At 35.3% G+C, this 22,626-nt stretch overlaps 2 protein-coding genes across 6 annotated transcripts; both read left to right on the top strand.

The window, feature by feature from the left end:
- The first annotated feature begins 3,884 nt into the window (after positions 1 to 3,884).
- Positions 3,885 to 8,169, top strand: LOC136221904 (leucine-rich repeat receptor protein kinase HPCA1-like). Of its 5 annotated transcripts, none has more exons than XM_066009380.1 (8): positions 3,885 to 5,064; positions 5,390 to 5,482; positions 6,445 to 6,668; positions 6,788 to 7,023; positions 7,097 to 7,223; positions 7,309 to 7,380; positions 7,452 to 7,626; positions 7,755 to 8,169. In XM_066009380.1, the coding sequence occupies exons 2-8, from the start codon at positions 5,427 to 5,429 to the stop codon at positions 8,125 to 8,127; spliced, it is 1,263 nt and encodes a 420-aa protein (XP_065865452.1). In that variant the 5' UTR covers positions 3,885 to 5,064; positions 5,390 to 5,426; the 3' UTR covers positions 8,128 to 8,169. The 5 variants fall into 5 exon arrangements, with proteins under 5 accessions (XP_065865452.1, XP_065865453.1, XP_065865451.1 ...); XM_066009381.1 differs by having other exon boundaries at positions 3,888 to 5,064; positions 5,390 to 5,469; positions 6,425 to 6,668; XM_066009379.1 differs by having other exon boundaries at positions 3,891 to 5,064; positions 6,439 to 6,668.
- Positions 8,170 to 17,588: 9,419 nt separating this feature from the next.
- Positions 17,589 to 22,307, top strand: LOC136223094 (protein disulfide isomerase-like 1-4). The gene is made up of 12 exons (XM_066010896.1): positions 17,589 to 18,338; positions 18,468 to 18,597; positions 19,427 to 19,592; positions 19,678 to 19,796; positions 19,883 to 19,963; positions 20,239 to 20,325; positions 20,429 to 20,503; positions 20,649 to 20,717; positions 20,807 to 20,887; positions 20,971 to 21,105; positions 21,675 to 21,731; positions 21,857 to 22,307. The coding sequence occupies exons 1-12, from the start codon at positions 17,767 to 17,769 to the stop codon at positions 22,022 to 22,024; spliced, it is 1,740 nt and encodes a 579-aa protein (XP_065866968.1). The 5' UTR covers positions 17,589 to 17,766; the 3' UTR covers positions 22,025 to 22,307.
- The last annotated feature ends 319 nt before the right edge of the window (positions 22,308 to 22,626 follow it).

Raw genomic sequence — 22,626 nt, 5'->3', positions numbered from 1 at the left:
TATTCTCAGTGCTCAGTGGAGCAAATTGGTGAGGCCGTTCGATTGCTGAACTTGAACAAGCAAGAGATGGATACTGACGCTATGAAGCAAAATGAAATGCTATCTATCACCAGACAAACCTTCAACCACATACGTCACACAAATATTCAGCATCAATACTACGACACATCCTTACTAAAGACTTTTCATCAAGTCGTTGCTGGTCTGACCGATGCACTTACCTGGATAGGTAAATCTCAAGCTTTCATAGTAAGCATGATCAGCGCTGCTGAACTCAATATACCCGCCGAGGTATCAGATGATGGAGTTGCTATTTTTTATGGTGTCAATGAAAGCGCTGACAGACTTAAGATGCTGTCCATGGAATTGACCAGAGCCGTCTTAACCGACGCCTTTAGGATTCCTCCTCCCGATGCTGACAAAACGGGGGAGAAAGAACAAGCTAGAACACAGCATGAGCTTAGTCAGTCCAAGCAAAAGAAAAAGAAATAGAAATTAGGCTAGCTCAGTTATGCTTAGTTTGTAGTCTCTATGTTTATGCTTATGTTTATCTTTTGTTATATACGCTGACTACTTCTAGTAATATCAATACGTGCATTTTTTTTATCCAAACACTGAGTTATGTTATTATCTATGATGCTGAGTATTAAGTTATTATGTATCTTCAATCACATCCAATGCTGATAACATGTTTGACATTGACTTGTATGTTTATATAACATTGTCTTATAAAGCTCATTGAACAAAAAATTACTCAGTGCCCTCTGAATGCTATAACTTCCGCTTAAACACTGAGTAAAATAGAATATGTTCCATGAGCTGACCTATATCTGAAAACTGACCTTAGACTTACTCGATTAAACCCTCAAATGTTTAGAGTAAAACTAAGTCAGTAGCTCAACCCTGACGGGGGAGTTTGCTAAGCTATATTAGGTCAACTATCATGGGGGAGCTCAATACTGAGTTCTTCGCTGAATAGTTTTGCCAACATCAAAATAGGGGAGTTTGTTGAAACACCTTTCCACATAATTTTGATTTGACAAAATTGTTTAAGTATAATTAAAAACATATTCTAAAACACACTAAGTTTAAATGCTTTGATTTATTCTACTAATGTGTTTGTTCAATGTTGAGTTAAATTGTTTATAAGACACAAAGATTAAAAGGCCCAAAGCCCAATACGGAAGTCAAAGCCCAAGTCAAACAGTTTAAAGCAACTCGGCCTGCGTATGTCAAAACGCTGTCGTTATGTACAAAACGCAGCTCAGCGGAAGAAGGATCTAGAAGACCTTCGAGGAACAACTTTGGGACGAAGCTGCCGAGTTGATTCGACAAACAGTACAAGACATCAGCTGGCTAAGAACAACTTCCAGACAAAGTGTTTCCACTTTGGGTAAAGTTCAGAAGACACAGTATGCTGTCTAGTTGACATTACCATAAATGGAGAGACATTCTGCCGAGCTGACCAAAAGCTGACCGAGGACAGAAGATACTCAAATCTGATTGGCCGAGAGCTCTGAGCAAGTCAGGATGACAACGACAGGAAGCCGTTTCCCTCCAACGGTTATTTCGAAATTCGAAATGACCGACACCTCAGACGTCTCTATAAATAGAGCCCTTCAGTTGCTTCATTCAACACAGAACTTGATCAAGCCATTACGCTGACCAAATTTCTACGCAAAGTTCTGCAAGCAAAAGCAAAGCAATCTTACACTAAATTTCATATCTTTTGTGTAAAAGGCTAGAGTGATTATTCAATCATCTAAGGTGTCTTAGCAATCATTGTTTAGGACAAACACTTATCATTTCTAGAGATTAGAAAGAAGAGGCTGAGTACTCGGTTATAATACTCAGCAAGAGATTAGGATTGAGTAGAGGTATAGAGGAAGGTACTCTTGTTATACTCAGTTGCTAAGATTGTAAAAGGTTTGATGCTCTACCGTTAAAGAGCTCAGTAGAGAATTCGACATCTCGGAACGTGTTCCGGGGACAGGACGTAGGCTTAGAGGCCGAACCTGGATAAATCTGCTGAGTAACATATTTCTAACCTTTAACTCCTTTATATATTTATTGCTTGCTTAAACGAAAACTGACCAAGTAAAGAGGTCAAGCTGAATTGTGCGCATTGAATATCTGAGCTCAGGAATAGACTCTAAGTGTTATCTCCTGACTCAAGTAAAGAAACTGACCTATTCACTAGTTGACTAAGCCAGTATCTTGCTATTCACTCAGCGCCGCTGTCCAAACCTTTTTCTCACGAAAAAGAAGTCTGTCCTAGCTTAAAATTTTTAAAATAGTTCCTAACCCCCCCTTTGGAACTATACTTGTAACGTTATAAGGGACCAACACCTTGATCTTGTGTTGATTTATTAGAGGCAATCTATTCTTGATTGCTTTTACACGGTTGATATCTAACTTGATTTTGGATTGTGTTTTTGTCTTGTGCTCGGGAACTCGGAGTAAGAGTTGTGGGCACTTCGATTGCAACGGTAGATAGAACTTCAAAAGGTATTTCCTTCTATCCCTCTTTATATGAAATAACGATTAACGGATCTTGGATTAATGGAAAAAGGTTAAAATTTTTATATTTCCGCTGCCATACATTAGCCTATTTTCCATCATTAGCTACTTCAGAAAAGGACTATGAAAGTTTTGCAAAAATCTTTGTAACATATAATTTTGGGATGTCATATATAGATTATAATAACATATCTGAAATTCGCAAGCAAAGTCATCAAAATAACACATGTCGCATATTTGTAGTTTCATTAAAACCATCAAAGATTTTTTTCTTTTTTCTAGTGAATTTATTGACAACGAGAAACCACAAAATTATCTTTTTAAATCATCTAGTACTATGGCTAATACTCCATCCCTTTAATAACTCCTTTTGAATTTCTTCCTTTACGTGGTTTGTGCTACCCGTCTTTCCAAATAACATTATCATCCATAGTTGCTTTACACGGCTCGGAAGTTTTATCAACTGCGTAACTACCGATTGAATTAGACACCTTACCATAGTTTAATATATCTATTGCCTCATATACTTGGCTCAAAAGTTTTAAATAGTTCTCAATTATTGTCCGATTGAATTCAATAATCCATATAAACTCTCATTCTTATTTTATAAACTCTGTTAATTTTTAATTTTTATTTTTATAAGTTCTCCTTTCATTACCTCTAACTCCTGCCTTCATGAACCTCTCAACTTTTAAACAAAGGTTCAACTATTATTTTATTTGGATAAAAAGGAAATTTAACTCTAACATTACAAATTAAACCTTAACTTATGAAATTGTTAACTCTAATATTTTGAAAGAAAATCAATTTTAGCCATACATTTTCATTTTCGAAATTAGAAAAAAATTAACTCGAACAAATTTTTTGTAATAGTGGAAAACTGTGATTCCATGTGAGGCACAGCGAGGGGCCACAACATCCTCTATCATGTGACTGTTTCTTGACTGCTGAAATGGTCCTCCTTCCCTGCTTTATTTGACAATGACCCATCTTTGTTCTACAACTCCTTGATAACGACACATAAAAGCAACCCATCTTTGTTCCATTTGCTAAACCAACCCTACCATTCTTCTCATTTTTATCAGATTCTTCCTACTCTCACTCTCACTATTTCCTTCAATTCACGACATAATGCTACAATTTTATTAATTGAGGCATGTGGGGGACTCTGTAATTCATCCCCATTTAATGAAATTTTTGACAAGGAAAATCATCAATTATGGAACCCCCAAAGCCACATTTGGTCTCTCCCTTCTTTTTTAGGAAGTCTTTCTTCTTAATTGCAAAAACCCATAAAAGAATGCATTTTGCCAACTGTAACAAAAAGTACTTTTGCCTAATCAACAAAACACTCTTTTGTTCTTACCTTCATTACTTGCAGCTGGATATGCCTTTTCTACATCACATCTTTAATGATCTATTCTTCCTACTATGGACCATTTTCAACTCCATCTTCGTATGGTCTTTATAATATACTTCATGTAAATGGCGACTTGTCTTTGCACTTGCTGAGGAAACACATGTTAAAAGTTATTGCAACCCATTACTTTTTACTTGCATTTGCTTTCTAACCTGGGATTTTTTCAATTTCCTGGTTTATCTGTAAAACCCCACCAAAAAAGGTTCAATTTTTTGATACATAAATGCAACTTCTTGACTGGTTTTTTTTATATTCCAATTCAAAAGTTTGAATTATTCCTTTTCTATATACAATTTTTTTTTTCTGTGGAAAATGGAGCTTTTCTGAAAAGTTAGTTTTACATTACAGCTACGAGTTGTGCAAAGTATGGTCCTTGCAGCTTTTCCCTGCTAGTTCTATTTTTGTGTTCTTGTTTTCAATTCGTAATTAATTGTATTTTAGTGGTCTGTTGTCTGGCAAGCATTTTCTCTAGGATTGGAGAAGATTCCTTCTTTGTTTCTTTTAGGGATTTGTGTTGTTGTTTTCTGTCAATTTGATATCTGTGGATGGATTGTTTTGTTTTAACTTTTAACCCTTGTTCAAAGAATAATAGTGCCTTTGTCCATTTCATTGAGAACATAAGTTATCTGTCTTCTACAACTCTTCTTTTCTCCTTGCTTAGCTGCTATTCAAAATTGTTAAGTGATTCTTTCATGATTTTGGGGTGAAAAATTCTCAACTGGTTCTGAATTCTATTCAGGCTTCTAAGAATCACTTGTTGGCTTTATAAGCAAATTTCCTGTTTACTTCTAGCCAATCTTCTTCATTCTATCATCCAAAATACCCCCACATTATAATGTTTTAAAAGGGTTTTTTTTTACCCTTTTAGCAAAAGCTCATAGATTGATGAACATCTTTTTATGATTGAGAGTTTTCCTTCAAAAAAGCTCATACTTCCATATCTTGATTGTGCATTTCATGAAAGTGGGTTTAGTCTCGTACTTGCAATTGCATCCATTGATGTGTTAATAGGCTGCAGCAGAAAGCTCCAATGAATTGATGGTTATCAACAATGCCCTTTTTCTGGTGCCAACAAATACTATTTCAATTCTTAGAATCCAACAGTACAAGCCACAGTCTATATGGTAAGCATCTGTTTCATTTCTAATTCAAATTTGTAAATAATCAGATATAAATAGCTCTTCAATCTTTGTAATAGTATTGATTTGATAAAGTGGCCAAGTTGAAGGAAATTTTATCTATTTGAGCAATGTCAGCATAATGTGAAGTAACATGTAACATGGAGTTTATGATAACCATATTGAATTTTCTGATTCTATAAACTGATAAAGTATTTCAACTGGCCAAATTCAAACTCAAAAGTATTCTGGAAGTTAAATTGTAGTTAATATTCATATTCCATTGCATCATTTCGTTAGAGGAAACTGAATTTCGGCATTTTCTGCGTAGTTGAAGCATTAGCTGCAAGTAGGACTGTGAGATTTCTATGCCTAGGAGCGGCAAGTGTCTATATAAAGTGAATGAGGCAGGTGGTGTTTCTTTGTAAGCTCTCTCTCCCCCCTCTTCCTATATATTTGTCTTCCTTGCAAAATGTTTAGCATTCAATCTTTTGCTCTGAAGTTATCCTTCATTCTAATTAATGAGACTGTATTTTCATACGAAGTGCTTATAATAGATGTCATAGTATAGTGTAATTCAGTCAATACCAGTTAGAAACAAACAAGAAGATTCTTCGGGTGATAAATATATACTGATAAAGTCGTGAATTTCGCCGTTAGTTAGACCAACCCTTCTGGCTTGAAGGTCCGGTTCAACTTGCAAAACAAGAGAATGTGCTGCTGATTGGCCGTTGATTCTCGGATGCTTAAGTCAATAACTTGCTTAAGATAATTAGTACCAACACTATCATACAAGGCCTTTATATAGGGTCTGAGCAGTCCTAATTAAGATAGAACCGACCTTCTTATCTCCTATTTTAGAAAGGATCCTATGAACAGGATAGCAGTCTCCTATATTGGAGTAAAACGTGTCACTCGGAATCCTAAGATCCACGTCACTCATTTTGGTCTTGCTAAAAAGGTTCAGTTCAGGCTCACGAGCCGGACTGGATGATAACATTCAGTACATTATCATATATGAATGAGACTCATTTCCTTTTCTCAGATTTTCATCCTTGTTATGAAATGTACATTACAAGAGACATGGACAAATGCTTTGTCTCCCATTATCCTACTATCTTACGAACTTTCTTAGCAAAATCGTCTAATTATCACACGTTACATGTACTTTATCTAGAACTGTGTTGTTGAACAATGAATTGTATATTCTAGATACTGGTTTTGTTGAACATTCCTGGTCTATTGCAAATGAATTAAGATGTGTTTCTTTTCTAGTAATACTTGTCTATTTCTGAAGATTGGAATTATCATATTGTCATCTTTAAATTTTATTGAGACAAATACTCCGACCGAATTACAAGGAAAGCTCTATGAATCAAGTGGCAGGAGAGTTGCAGCTGCTGTTGGTACAGACAATGTTCCAACATTAACACCCTTCCAATCAACGGACGATAACAAACCAAGCAAACAGAAAGTTGCTGCAATAGTTGGTGGAGTTGGTGCATCCGTACTCGTGATTATCATAGTGATCCTAGTTTACATATGCTTGATGCGTATAAAGAAACATCTAAGCCAGACTTCTGATACATCATCTTCAGTAACATCTCCTCGTAAGCTTATAACTATCGTCGTTTACATGTCCTAGTTTATATAAACATCATTGTTATACTTCCAACTTAGAAGGTTCTATTAACAAGCTTTTGCTTTCGCTTTCGCTTTCTCTCAACAGCTGAGTCAGCAAGAGGTAACATTTCGCCCTATGCTACTGCCCAGTCTCCTTTTGGCACACAAAATTTAAGGCAATTATCAATAGCGGAGCTTGAGCATGCTACAAAGAATTTCAGTCAGAGTAATATCATAGGTGAAGGCACATTCGGGTTGGTGTATAAAGGGCTACTTCTAGATGGATCAATCGTAGCTATCAAGAGACGCCTACATAAGCCATTTCCGGATTTCATTCATAAGGTATAACTTAAATCTGTTAAAATTGAAATCTCAAGTTTCCTTTACACTTTGCATAAAAAACTGTACAATGTAGGTGAAACCCATAGCTTCAGTTCATCACAGGCATCTTGTTGAACTTATTGGATACTGTGAAGATATTCATCAACAATTACTTGTATATGACTATATCGCGAACGGAAACATAGGAAGTTACCTGTATGGTAATCTAACTATCCCTTTCCCTTTCCCTTGCCGTCTATTTTCTTTAGGCGAAAAACATTCTCTCATATTTTACCTTGTCCTTAGATAGTGAAGGTTTACCTATTGGAAAGCTGGACATGAAGCAAAGGTTAACAATTGCTTCAGCAGCTGCAAAAGGTATATATATGCACTAGTTAATTAAATGTCACTTCAAATTTGTATTTCATGCACTAAAATTTCAACTTCAGGCCTTGAATATCTTCACAGTAGAGACCCTCCTCTTCTGCACATGCATTTCAGAACAAGCAATGTTCTTTTGGGTGATAAGTTCCCAAAAGTCTCTGACTATGGAGTTCTGAATTTGGTAACAGAAGGTCATCGTGCCAGTTCGTCTTCAGCTGTTGATTCTTTCCTTGATCCAGAGTATGTACTTCAATTTGAAGCTCTTAAAATGCAGAAGTTTTCTCAAGTTTCTTTCATGTCCTTCTCAGAACTTTAGTGTTTTCACTTTTTTCGATTCGTTTCTGATTTAGTTAATCCTTTTTGTAAAGGTTAAGTTCATCAAAGAATCATTCAGAAGGGAGTGATGTATACAGTTTCGGGGTGTTCTTGTTGGAGCTAATAAGCGGACGGGAAGCCAATGGGAAGTATCAGTCAAATTCAGGGAAAACTATAGTAGAAGAGGCTAGGGAATGTAATGTGAGGAACTTTGTAGACAAGTCAGTTGAAGAGCATAATTTGAAAGGTGCAAGAAAGATAATGGAGTTGGCATTGCAATGTATAGATGTTAGTAGGAAGAGACCATCTATGAGAAGAGTGGTTGAGGAGATAGAACAAATTCAAGGTAGTGAAATGGGATATTTGCAGGCTGATTTTGGTGAGGAGATAGGTTCTGTAGCACTTGGAAGTGAATTGTTCAAGTGAATTTTTTTTCTACTGTCATCATTCTATTCTTTTATTTGGTTATTGATTTTGGACATTTTATTAATAGTGATGAATCATTTATAGTCCTAGAATTGGGGAACAAATCATAGTTTTTCAAATTTTACTTATGGTTGCTTCTTATTTGTTGGGTTTTAATTGGGTAATTAGCACCTACGGTAATATAAGTTTCAATAGTATTTCAATAACGGTCATAAATGTTCATTTTTTCTTAATAAAATCACTTATCTTTGTTTTTGTCCCAAATAAAGTCACGTTAGACATTTTCCGGTCAATTTCTTATCGGTGATGTTGACATGACATCTACTCATATGTCTTAATGATATGGCATCACCATTTCTGTGCCACATCAACGGCACGTGACATTAAAAATTAACATTAGTATTTTTTTGCTCTATTTGGAGTCCACGTATTGTTCTGATCAATTTTTTCTGAACAAATAAGGGTCGTTAGTGTCGGGCTGAGGTGATGACATAGTGTTAGCATGACATTGAGTTATGTGAGTAGATATCATGTGAGCATTTCCAACAAAAGGTAATAATCCAATGTGATTTTATCGGGACAAGAGAAAAAATACGTGATTTTATTGAGACAAAATAAACATTTGTAATCTTTTAGAAATTTTGTCGAAACTTACATGACTGTCGGATTAAACTGGGCAGATTGTGTAAAATGATTTAGGGGTAAACAATAGCTTGTAAATTTGGTTTTCGGACATGAAATCAGGCGAAGCGAAAGGCTAAAATCAAGTCCAGGAGGTCAGGAATAAGTTTATGTAAATATTGAGGACAGAAATGGGACGTGAGAGGTCGGAAATACGGAAACGAATTGGCTGGGTAGAACATATAAAACTGGGCAGAAAGTGATTTTAGTGAACTTTGAGCTACGAAATTATGAACTTTTGGACTCGAGACCGATAATCGAATGATAAGAACTTGAAAAATGAGTTGATAAATAGTAAATTGAGGCTAAAAATGAGTTAAGTGCGTTCCTTGCTTAGACACTGTAAATGTTTGGACATTGGTGAGAGAGCTGTTCTCTTTGAAGTGAAATTAGTACCGGAAACTAAGAAGAACAAAACTAGAAGTTTAGAGTAATTTTAGCACAGTGTATCTATTTTTGTTTGGTTGGTTGAAGTTTGGAATGGAAGTTTTGGGTCTCATTTATAGTTTTTTTTTCTCCAGGATAGTCCAATTCCCCTAATTTCACTCTCATCTCCTTCACACTCTTGCATTCGTCGTTGAATTCATCCACATTTCCTTAATTTGCTCACTCTTTGTCATTTCGATCCCACTCTTCCTTGATTCTCGGGTTCATGAGTTGTGTGGCTTTTGCACATGTGCAAATGATGTGTCAGACTTCAGTGGTGAGTCATTGATTCGATTGTTAGCTCGTTGAGACGTATCGTGATCCAAAATCTCTGAACCATTTCTAAGTAGTGTTGCAGATTATACGTGCCACATGTCGTGTGCCTCTTTTACACGCATTCTTAATTTGTTGTTTTGTGTTTCACACAACATGTGGATTAGACCATCCGTCGTGCGAATTAAGTTTTTTTGGGTAAAAGCTTTCCAATCTTTCTACATAGCGTGTGGCTGTTCAACACGTCACCTGAAAAGACTTTACCTATTACATGTAAGACTCACATAACTCACACAACGTGTGACTATGCCACACGGTGTATAAGCTTTAATTTATTTGAACTTTATTCTAAATTTACTATATGCTTTTTTATTTACATAAAATTAAAAATTAAAATTTTATTTTATGGGTAAACACAAATGTATAAATAAACAAAAATTGTTCATATATAAAAATAAATAACTAAAATTCTTAAAAACTACATAGAAAGGAGGATCCTGATAGGGAAAGAAAGGTCTCCATCCTAGCCTCATCCCAAACATCTTGAGGATTTTTCCTTATCCTCATCCTATGGAAAATAAATGGGAATTCTTCGTTTCCGTAAAGACGAATTCTTGGTAGGAATGAATATTTTTCGGTTCATTTGCAACTCTATTTTTATTCTAGGTCCAACGTGATTTTTTAGAATACTTTTTTAAATATTTCTTTGAATTTCTGTTGTTTGTTTTTCTTTAAGTTAAAAAAAAAGAGGTTTTTTATTAATGGATCTTTGCTTTTCTTTAAATTAAAAAAAAAAAAGTTTTCTTTTTATTAATCTACATTTACAGCCCTATTCTTATCCTAGGTATGATGTTACTTTTTGGAATACCTCTTTGAGTTTCTTTATTTCTTTATTGATGTTCTTTGTGTTGATTCATCTTAAAGTTTTTCTTTGAATTAAATTTTTTTTTAAGAAAGCGTTTTTTTTACTAATCTGCATGTTTGGGTTGATTTTTCTTTTTTAATAGTTAACTTTGTGATAAATATATTAATGCTTCCTATAATAAATATAATAAAATAATTTTGGAATTAAAGGACATTTTGCTAACTTAACTTAGTAGCCTATTTCATCAATTACTCCTAACTTTTCTCCTTTCCAGCTTGTGGAAAAGTACATATAAACTTCAACATGTAATTTATAATCTATTGCTTCCAAATTATGTTGCAAATAGATAAAAATAATATTTGAAATCTAAAAACAGAAAAATATTGATGACACTCAGTCGAATTAGGAAACCAAATCTGGGAATCACAATAATAATAAAAAAAAGGAAATCAAATCTGGAGATGTAATTGCAGGCCCAACAGCTTCTCGGACTGGATTTTGCCGGTCGTAACCGTTCCTCTGTCTCCAGTGACACTTTTTTTTTTACTATTATTAATTTTAGTGGATTTTGGAATACTTTTTTTTTTTTTTCTGCTCCCAAATTACTTATCACCGTTTCTTCTGGTATACTTTTATCCTTTTCATTTTTTAAACTCAAAAACTGAAATTCTCTCAAATTTTTTCAAAATTCAAAAACATTCACGAGACTTAAACACGGTAGAGGAAAAAGACTAATGATTCCTCGGATAAGTATTTTTATTTGAAAATTGAATCGAAAACACGAGTTCTGTCTCCAGATTCGGAGACAAAACTCGTTGAATATGAGCTAAACGGGTGATTCACACCTTCTGGCCTAGGCAGAAACAAATGAACTACATGTTTCTGCCTAGGTAGAAACAGACCCGTTTCTACCTAGGCAGAAACAGGTAGTTCATCTGTTTCTGCCTAGGCCAGGTGGTGTGAATCACCCGTTTAAGCCAATTTGGATGAATTTTTTTTATATATATACTGATTTGATCGGTTACTTTTTGGAGATGAATTTCAATTGGTGTAAATAGAAATTGTAGTTATTCGATTTCCTCGACGTTCTCGGGTCCATTTTTCATAAATCCAATTTTTGGCTCGAGAGAGAGCAAGGTTGTAAAAAACGCTAGGCGTTAGTCGGGCGGAAAGAGTCCTCTAAGATTAATCGGGATTAATCGGATTTGTATTTTTATATTTTTATTTATAAATCAACAAATTATTATATAAATTCAATTAAAATATGTATTATACTATTTTACTATTATTAAAGATTGGTTAGCGAGAAAGGGTAAGCGGCGAACATCCCAGCTATGCTGGCACCCCACCACAGATCCAAAAAAGCCTTGAACCAAATTTAGTAAAGAGTAAATAAATGTCATAATACAAAAAGAATAAAGAATAAAATGAAGCCAAAGAATTAGGAAAAACGACAAACGCAACGTCCTACACGATCATGAAAAAAGATCGATCCACAAAAATCTGGGACAACATCCCACCAAGTCGATGTTGTTGCCGTCCGTCCATAATTTGCAAGCGAGTCCGCAACATGATTTCCTTCACGAAAAATATGAGACACCACAAAATCCACAAAATCGATCTGATTTAAACAATTGAACCATTTTTGTCTAAGCAACCAAGGAACCGAACAAGATTTAGATTTGAACATCTGCACAACATACATTGAGTCACTTTCAAGCCAAATTTTCTACCAACCTTTGCTGATAGTCATGTCAATGGCGTAAACAGCAGCAGATAGTTCAGCAAGATAAGCAAAGGAACTTTCAATTGGAAAGGCAAATGCACCAAAGCACATGCCAGTATGCGAGCGATAAATACCTCTGCAACCCGCATCAGTATTAATCTTAATCCAATCCCTCGGAGGTGGTTGGCCAAAAATCGGAGTAATGTGCGGAGCCTTAGCAAGACGTTTTTCAATCCCGAGCTCACCTAAGATTTGAAGTTCAACTAGCGAATTCCAAACGGAACCCCGTCCAATGTGAGCAGATTCATGTACAGCTCCCCAAATCCGTCTCAGCGTGACGGAAGTACAACCCTCTCATCCTAAAAAATGGACGTATTACGAGCAAGCCATAAAGCCCAAATCATATTAACAATTGCTGTCGCCCACAAATCAGCGATTTGAGTACTGAAACGTTGAATAACAGCATGATCAACCAGATTCCTAAGAGTCGAGTCCGTGTTAATTCGTCTTCCAAACAATGAGCTAACACCATGCACAATAAATTTGGAAAACCGACAGGAGACAAAAACAAAAGGTGGTCCAACGTTTCAGTATCTAACGAGCACAAACTGCAACGAGAAACAACTTGACAGGCGTGCAACTGAAGCTGATCATGTATTGGCAAATACCCAAGATAAGCCCGCCATCCAATAAGCGAGTGTGTAGGAGGAACACTCTGACACCTTAAAAAACGACTCCAAGGCTGTTGAGTAGGAGGAGATCTAAGCCAAGCGTATATGAGCTTAACAGTTAGAACCCCACTCGTAGCAGGCTTCCAAACACATATATCAACATCGTCCCTACCCCCGCCTAATATTCCACAATCTATTCTCCACATCCGCAGGTAACACATGCAGATTATGCCAATTATTACCATCCAAATAATCCTCCACCAAATCAAAACAACGGCGCTGTTGACTAGCAGATAGGCCAACCTATGCAGCCAGCAAAGGACACATCCAAGCCCCATTCCAAAAATTAAGTTCAGAGTGCTGACCAATCTACCAAAAATAGTGATGCCCAACTTTAGAATAAATGGCTTTTATCGAGCCCCAAATAGAAGAATTCATGATATAATATCGTGACTGTCCCACTTTATTGAGAAAATGAGTTCTAAGTAAGTTAAAGTAGAGAGACTTTTTCCTGAAGAAGACCCCAAGCCATCTTTCCATTCAACGCTTTGTTTAGAATAGACAGATTCTTGATTCCAAGACCTCCATCCTTGAAGTTTTGACAATAAATTTTCCAAGGGACAATGACAAGCTTCTTGCAATTAATGGTCAGAGACCAAATAAAATTCCTCATATGCCTAGTCATACGTGTAAGCAATGCAGAGGGCCACTTATAATGATAAAAGAGTGAATGAAGCTACTAGTAATTACAGAATTTACCAGAGCCACTCTCCCAGCCATAGACAAACAATGCCCTTCCATTTAGCAAAGTGAGCAAGCACCCTGTCCATCAAACTAGTCAGATGTCGTGTCTTTGGTAAACCAAAAAACAAAGGGACTCCAAGATAGCGAAATGGAACAGAACCTTGACGAATACCAATAATATCAGCAAGACGATTGCCACGTCCAGAATAAACAAATGAGCCCAGAAATAATTCAGATTTGTTCCAACTAACACAATGACCCGAGATAGATCCATACATCTCAAATATACCCTTAATAACAACTAGATTACCCGAAGAGGCCATGCGGAAGAGAAGAATGTCATCAGCATAAAATAAATGAGTCGGAAACACCTTTGCAGACGTATATTGCAATGGAGCAAGTCGCCCAATGTCCACGAGGTGAAGCAGCCAACGACTAAAAAAGTCATCGGCAATATCAAACAATATAGGAGACAGTGGATCGCTTTGTCGAACCCCTCTTGAACATCTGAAACATCTGCCTAGAGGGACTAATTGAAGAAAATCGGGGCGAATTCTCGATTTCAAGCGTCTAGACGGTCGGGGCGGCCTTCGTTTTGAACAGTGGGGGAGAGAGGATATAAAGTTTTTAAATAGGAAAATGAAAACGGCGAAAATGTCCAAGAAGGGTGGTGATAAGTAAGTTGGGGCGAAAATGTCCAAGAAGGGTGGTGATAAGTAAGTTGGGGGCGGTGAATAGCAAACCCCTAATTTTATCACCTTTGCTCATTAGGTTTTTATTATTAATTAATTAATGGTATAAAGTGTAAAAATACCTCTTAAGATGTTGATAATTTTTAATAGAATTGTTTGTGGATTGAAAATACCTCTTAGGATGTTAAAAATACCTCTTAGTGTAAAAAAATGATTCTTTATATAAAAAAAATGTTCTTTTTATGGTTAGTTACTGTAAAACTAAGAAACATAAAAACATTTCTCTCATCTCTCGTATTTCTTTTTTATGATTGCAAATCAGAGTTTCCACTTGGAAATCCTAGAAGATGTATTTATACTGTAAAACTAATCTTCATAGTACATTAGTTGATGTGATTATGATGTTTGATTCATGTTTTATCTTGTGTTTGATTACTTGTGCATTAATCTCTTAATAATTCAACAAGAAGCAAACACATTTTGGTAAACATATATGTATTTTTTATTATTTTATAAATGTTAAATGTAAGATATATGTATATTTTTCCATTAGAAGCAAGCACATTTTAGTATACATTTTGATATTATATTAATGTATATTATTTAATTGAAGTTGATGTAAGATATATGTATTTTTATTATTTTATAAATAATACTTTTAATTTATGTTTAGAAGTAAAAGAAAATAAGTATTTATTTGAATCCCCGAATCTCGTATTGGATTGGACTCGAACCTAATCCCTGCATCCCCTAATTGGATTGGATTGAATTTTTTGGACAATTTAATTCTAGAGATTTAATGTTATAAATCCCTAACTTTCAATCAAATACTGGAGATTTCTAAATCCCCGGATTAAACTAGACTGTACCCAGTCCTAGTCTCTAACATCATAAATGGTACAATTATACCCTTATTGTTTGCAAGTTGGACCAATTTTACTCCTAACTGCGGTTATACTCTACATGTTCATGAATCTCGTTATTGCCACTTTACATGTGTGTCATGTTATCACTAATAAGTAACCAATCACAGACATATCTACACACATGATTTTATTTTTTAAATGCTCAAAAAATATTCTTGTATGTACACGTGTATGTACATCTAATGAAGTTGTTAGGAATCAAAATCAACAGCAACCCTCTCTTAATATGTTATGTGATGCTGCGACGGCTCCCGAAAATATTGTAGCAAATGTTGTTGCAACTGAAAACGATGCTGGAAATGAGAAACAACCATCTGAGTCTACGCAAATTGATACAAATTCTAAGGCTAAACCTAAAAGGAATCAAGTAAAGTCCAGGTCAATAGTGTGGAAGCACTTTACAAAGTTTGAAGATGAAAAAGGGCATGTTAGAGGTAAGGTAGGTGCATTTACTTTGAAAAAGTGCTTGCATGTGATACTAAAATCAATGGGACAACTTTATTGCGTAATAATGCAAACTCATGCTTGAAAAATCCATCTAGTATAGAGGCTCGTAAAAAACAATTGCCTTTACAATTTATTATGACATCTGGGCTGCGGATAATGATAACAATCTTGGGAATTTAACTTTTTGGAAGCTTGATCCCTAATTGATTAAGGAATATCCCTTGCAAAAATGCTTATGATTGGTGAATTGCCATTTAGATTTATTGAGGATGTGAAGGATTTAAAAAGTTTACGGTCACTATTTGTCCTAAGTATAAGGTTCCATCTTGTTGGATATTTAGTAGGGATTGTTATCAAATGTACATTGATGAAAAAATGAAATTGAAAGCTTACTTCAGTAGGTACATTGATGAAAAAATCAGCATTACCACTAACACATGGACATTTTTGCAAATAATTATTTACATGCGCATAACTGCTCATTATATTGATAATGATTGGAAATTACATTAGAAAATTCTGAATTTTTGTCCAATTTCATGTCATAGGGATGAGTCAATTGGGAGGCAAATTGAAGAATGTTTGATTGAATGGGGGTGTTAATAAGGTGTTTACAATTACTATGGATAATGCTAGTTCTAATGATGTGGTTGTTGCTTATTTGAAAGGAAAAATTCTGAATTGGGGGGCTACTATTGCTGGTGGGAATTATTTGCACATATCACTAATATTATTGTTGTTGAAGGATTAAAAGAAGTGAATTTTTCCGTGAAGAGAGTGAGAGATGCAGCTAGATATATTAGGGCCTCTCCTACTAGAATGAAGAGGTTAGGGAGTGTGTTCAATCTACAAAAATAGAATGTAAAAAACAATCTATTTGGATGTTCCTACTTGGTGGAACTCCACCTATCTAATGTTATTTACTGCTGAACAGTTTGAAAGGGCATTTGTTAGGTATAAATACCTTGATCGTGGTTTCAAGATTAATTTGAGGTGTGAGAATTGTGTTCCATCTTGTGTTGATCAAGATGTTGTTTGGAAATTAGCTCTCATTTTGCAATTCTTTTATCATAGTACATTTGCACATTTCTAGTTCTTGTTATGTTACATTTAATACTCTTTGGACTTAAATTAGTGATTTGCATGATGCATTGTTGGAATGGATTAGAAGTGATGATGTTGATTTGAGTCTCATGAGAGATAGGATGAAGGAAAAATTTGATAAGTATTGGGGGGATCCTGATAGGATGAATAAATTGATATGTTTTGTTGTTGTTCTAGATCTTAAAGAGAAATTTGAGGTAATGGAAATTGTTTTTTTCTTATATTTATGGTATGGAGAAAGATAAAGTTCTATTTCAAAAAATTAAGTCTTCAATGTTCAATTTGTATAAAAAAATTATAAAAAATTTCTCAACCCACCAACAAGTGAACATCCAAATGTCAATCAAACTCAACAAGTAAATGAGATGCCTAGTCGTGAGAAGAAAGTGGCAATGAGCTTTTACAAGAGCATATATAAGAAACAAAGAATTGAGGGTGGTGGTACCAATGTTAGAAAATCTGAGCTTGAATTGTACTTGAATGAGGAATTGCAAGATGATTCTATGGACTTACATATTTTAATGTAGTGGAATAGTATGAAGGCTTTTATATTCATATCTCATTACGAAGTTTGAATTTAGAAAGTAAATGATGATTAAAATAGACTTAAACGTAAACTCACGCGAACTTTTCCCCTTTCGGTTGATAATGTATTCTTTTCAATATGATAAACATCGAGGTGAGTTTTATGAAAAAATAGTAAAATTATTGTTAGCTATCAATATTGATGATACTTTGTATCTTACTCTTTAGTTATTAAAAAAACAAAAAAAATCAAAGTGACACAAAAAGAGTCTCTCTAAAATATGGCAGCATTTCTAGAATAAAATATAGATTGAATGAAATGAAAAATAAGAAGAGAGAATGGAGTTGTTATAAACCAATTTAAAATTTCCATTAAAAATGGCACTAAGTAAGATCATAGCTTAAACCCACAGCTTAAGCAACGCCTTGGGAAATTTCTCTCCTAACGGCGTCGTTACAGAGCTGACTTTGAGCTTCTTGACTAGTTTCTCTTCTTCTTTAAAATCAGATCTCACTTCACTGAACACTTCCTTGGTTGCCATTTTTCGCAGTTTCAACAATGTCGACTCGCTTCATTCTTCTTCTCTCCCTCTCTGCTCTCATCCTCTTTTCCGTACTCTCTCCTTCTCTTTCCAAAACTCCAGATGCCAAAGTACCAGACTCCGATGACGACGAAGATCTCAGCTTCCTCGAAGACGAAACCGATAAAGCCACCCCCATCCCTCAGGACCATCACTACCCTGATTCTGACCAATTCGATGAAGATGAAATGGATACCGACGACTTCGAAAACTACTCTGATTTCGACGATTCTGAGTCCGATCCATATAAGGAGCCTGAAATCGACGATAAAGACGTTGTCGTTTTGAAGGAAGGGAATTTCAGTGATTTTATTGATAATCATAAGTTCGTCATGGTGGAATTTTATGCTCCCTGGTGTGGTCATTGCCAATCTCTTGCTCCGGAATATGCGGCGGCAGCTACGGAGCTGAAGGCGGAGGATGTGGTGTTGGCGAAAGTTGATGCTACTGAAGAGAGTGAATTGGCACAGGAATATGATGTTCAAGGGTTTCCTACTGTATTATTCTTTGTTGATGGAGTCCACAAGCCGTATCCTGGACAGAGAACCAAGTAAGTGTGTTTTAGTTTTTGGTATTTAGATTTGTCTTGCGAGGGATCTGGAAATTGCTATTAAGTTTATTGCATTATAAAAGCTTATTCCGTAGATAATTGTGATTTTTTCATTTATGTTAACTTCAGGGATGCAATTGTCACCTGGATCAAGAAGAAAACTGGACCTGGTATACACAATATTACTACCCTGGATGATGCTGAACGCATTTTGACTTCTGAGAGTAAAGTTGTTCTAGGTTACCTCAATTCTTTGGTGGTATGTTGTCTCTTGGTGCTTTGTAATTGATTATGCATGTTAAACTATGATTGTACAATTATGTAATATTGATGCTTGCTCTAAATACATGGAATGTTGAATTGCAATTAGTCACTTGTTATCGTAATGTGAAAATTGTTTGAATTTGATTAGGAAGGAAAAAAAAATGTTGGGTTGTTTTTTATTTCTATGAAAACATACCTGAATTGTTGAACATTTAGAGGGTACAACCATGATATAAAATAGGAGTTGGTTTTACACTTGCAGCACTATCTGAGCATCTCCAAGAGACTCTTAGTACTATCTCTAAAAATAATATAAATAATTGACTCTTAGTGATTTAAGAGTGACTAAGATATATCATCTTTAACAATACTCTTTATATTCACTCCTTATTTATTATTTTATTATTAAGATTATTATTTATTGTTATATTTACCAATAGTCTGAGGAGAGACTCATCAGTAATAAATTATTAATAAAAAATAAAGTTAAAAGGTACTAAGAGGTGGAGAGAGGCTCTCTATTAATAGAGAGGATGAAGAGACTCTTAGTGATTTGAGGAGCCACTAAGAGGCTGTTGGAGCTGATTTTTTATTCTCCCTCCTCAAATTTTTATTTAAAAGCCAATTTAAGAGGCTGTTGGAGATGCTCTCATTCTTGCACTTGCCTTGTGGTCTCTATGTGAAGCCTAGTTCTTCGTGCTGATTAATTAGTAGATATTTAGAATACAAGGGTTGCAATATCCTAATGTTTTAATTCTTTTAGCTGATTTTATCTCTCTTCCTGTATCTACTGGACTTCGTTTTAATCTGTCAATGAACAACAGGGTCCTGAAAGTGAGGAGCTTGCTGCTGCATCAAGACTAGAAGATGATGTCAACTTCTACCAAACTGTTAATTCTGATGTGGCAGAACTTTTCCACCTGGATCCCAAAGTTAAACGCCCTGCTTTAGTCATGATTAAGAAAGAGGCTGAGAAACTGAATTTCTTTGGTTGGTTTTTCCTCATAGTGTTTTGCTTGAGCTCAAATTTGAATTTGTTATAGATTGTTTTCATGACCAATTTATTATTGTGCAGTTGGTAACTTTTCCAAGTCTGAGATAGTTGAGTTTGTGTTTGCCAACAAGCTTCCTTTGGTGACCTTTTTTACTAGAGAAAGTGCCTCTTCAGTTTTTGAGAGTCCAATCAAGAAACAGGTATTATTTTTTTTTAAATACAAGTAATGCTCATGTGAACAATATCAACGGGCTGATGTTGACGTGTCTCTAATGCTCATTCTCAGCTGTTGCTGTTTGCAACTTCAAATGATTCAGAGAGAGTTCTCCCCATATTTCAAGAAGGAGCTAAACTTTTCAAGGGAAAGGTAATTCAAGATCATACAGTGGAAAACTTATATATTAATAATACTTATGGCTTACTAGTGAAAATGAATTCCTGCATGATTCTAGAGCAGCCACCCTTGAAAGAGTGTACTATAGCTCACTGATTGAGCACTCAGGCTAAGCAATCTTCCGTTGAAACTGAGAATTTTGTCAAATTGTATTAATTAATTGGATTATAAATTCTTTTGCTACTTGGAAAGGAGAGATACAAGAATATTTGAGGGGACATTTACACTTTTTTTATTGGTTAATGCAGCTTATCTTTGTCTATGTTGAATTGGATAATGAAGAAGTCGGGAAGCCTGTTGCGGATTATTTTGGTATCAGTGGAGATGCTCCCAAAGTAATTTATTCCATCTTCTATATTTGCAGATGCCGTTATTTTAGTTTCTGTGGTTTTATATGCTCAGTGCAATTAAAACTTGGTGATATCCTTTCCTATATAGGTGATTGCTTACACAGGAAATGATGATGGTAAGAAATTTGTGCTTGATGGGGAATTCAACTTTGATAAGCTAAAGGTGACCATCTCTCTCTGTCTATATCTCAATATGTAGTGTTAATGTTGGTCGAGTCAAAGTTTTCTTACCTTTTTTTTATTAATCTTCACGTGCCAATAGCAAAGCTAATAATACCAATCACAAATTTTATTGCGTCACCCTGCAGGTTTTTGGAGATGATTTCATCGAGGACAAGCTTAAGCCTTTTTTCAAATCAGACCCAATTCCTGAAACTGTGGGTTGCTAAATATTGTTTTGCCAGATAATTTATAGTACTTCATTTAATCTCGATTCTAACCTAGTATCGGAATTTCATTGGCATAGAATGATGGGGATGTCAAAATCGTTGTTGGGAATAACTTCGATGAAATTGTTTTGGATGAGTCTAAGGATGTTCTACTTGAGGTAAGAAATAAACTGTTCATTTTTCCTAATTTATCATCACATGGTGCTCATCGTAATCTACCATTCTACCTAATTTGCGCCAGATCTATGCACCATGGTGTGGACATTGCCAAGCTTTAGAGGCAACATATGACAAGCTTGCCAAACATTTGCGGAGCATTGATTCCCTAGTTATTGCCAAGATGGATGGAACAACAAATGAGCATCCTAGAGCAAAGGTACTTGCAAAATTGATAGATGATTCAACTCAATAGTCAGGTTTTTTGTCTAGATGTTTAATTCCACTGCATTTTTGTGTCTTCACTCTGATTTATCAGTTCATGCTGGAGTGCGTGCAGACATTTGTGTAGAATAGTTATGAGATTTTATGGCTTAGGATTAAACTGTTCAATGCACAGAAAACAGATAGTTTTGGACAAGTACCATTTGCTCCCTAACCTTATATGGGAGGAAAAAACTTACTCAGATTAGCTGTTTTCTAGCTAATTTAAATCCTAAAGTTGTACTTTTGAGCAATTTGACCCAATTGAAACATGTGTGGTCATTCAAACAACGACAAATGTTCAGGCCCACCCAACCAATCAATCAATCAACTACACATGTCTAGGGTGCAGATTGGCCAAAAAAATCCTTTCAGATAAAATCACCCCACAAATACACATTTTCAGGGACGAATTATGCTTCTCTTCAAATGGTTTTTGTCACCTGAATGCCATATTACTTCTATTGCAACCTCATTTACTTCTATTCAAAAGCACAAAAACATCATTTTTTTTTTCCGTTGCAGAGTGATGGATTCCCGACCATTCTCTTCTTCCCTGCTGGAAACAAGAGCTTCGATCCAGTAAGTAACTTCAAAAGAATGCAACTTTTCTTTTTGTTTTCTTATGGTATTTGTAGATTGTAGCTTATATTTAAAATATAAAGTTGGTACCATAAATATATTCTTTTCTTGTGTGTTTTGGGCAGATTACCGTAGACACTGATCGGACCGTGGTAGCATTTTATAAGTTCATAAAAAAGCATGCATCCATCCCCTTCAAGCTTCAGAAACCAGCTATCCCTTCAAAACCTGAGAGCTCTGAGTCTAAAGAGAGTGACAAGAGTAGTAGTGAGGATGTGAAGGATGAATTGTGAGGAACAAAGAAGTTTTTTGTGTACTTAAGCTAATTTATGTAACTTTTGTGTCATCAACTAGGCTAAAAAACAAATAGTATCAGATGAAATAGTAAGAGCAGAGAGGGAGAAAAATACAATCCAAAACCAGCTAGAGATCATGAGCCTTTACACCCCACCCAAAAGTGAAGGGAAAGTCCTCCAGGAAAGTAGAAAAGTTGTGTACTAAATTTAAATTTTGTTACTCTTTTATTATTAAGAATATTTTTCTCAGTGAGTTCTAATAAAAACCTTTCCTCCTCAACTCTCCCATTTGTACGGTTGTGCATGTCAAAGATTTTTGTTGCTTTGTAGGATATTGGGGGATAATTTTACTTTTTTGGCTTGTAGCAATTAGTAAAGCTAGTTCAAAATGGGGTTAAACCCCCAAGAAGGGACTTTTTTTAGTAGGGATGTAAATGAGCCTAGTTGTTTATGAACGGTTCGTTGTTTGGTTTGATGAAAATTTGACTGTGTTTGATTTGATTTATAAACGAGCTGAGTTTGAATACGGAGGTATTCCTGTAGTGTGTTTAGCTCCTAAATTGGAAATGAGCAATTAGTGAAGTTTAAGCTGTTATTTC

Source organism: Euphorbia lathyris, chromosome 3 (assembly GCF_963576675.1).
Source record: "Euphorbia lathyris chromosome 3, ddEupLath1.1, whole genome shotgun sequence".
Taxonomy (NCBI): domain Eukaryota; kingdom Viridiplantae; phylum Streptophyta; class Magnoliopsida; order Malpighiales; family Euphorbiaceae; genus Euphorbia; species Euphorbia lathyris.
This window is presented reverse-complemented; position numbering and strand designations above follow the sequence as displayed.

Bases quoted from the DNA above. Each gene is read 5' to 3' on its own strand.
- LOC136221904 (XM_066009379.1), top strand. From the start codon at position 5,427: ATGCCTAGGAGCGGCAAGTGTCTATATAAAGTGAATGAGGCAGGTGGT. The intron at 7,224-7,308 runs GTAATCTAACTA...CCTTGTCCTTAG, and splicing joins CATAGGAAGTTACCTGTATG to ATAGTGAAGGTTTACCTATT. The intron at 7,627-7,754 runs GTATGTACTTCA...CTTTTTGTAAAG, and splicing joins GATTCTTTCCTTGATCCAGA to GTTAAGTTCATCAAAGAATC.
- LOC136223094 (XM_066010896.1), top strand. From the start codon at position 17,767: ATGTCGACTCGCTTCATTCTTCTTCTCTCCCTCTCTGCTCTCATCCTC. The intron at 18,598-19,426 runs GTATGTTGTCTC...AATGAACAACAG, and splicing joins GTTACCTCAATTCTTTGGTG to GGTCCTGAAAGTGAGGAGCT. The intron at 20,718-20,806 runs GTGGGTTGCTAA...TCATTGGCATAG, and splicing joins CAGACCCAATTCCTGAAACT to AATGATGGGGATGTCAAAAT.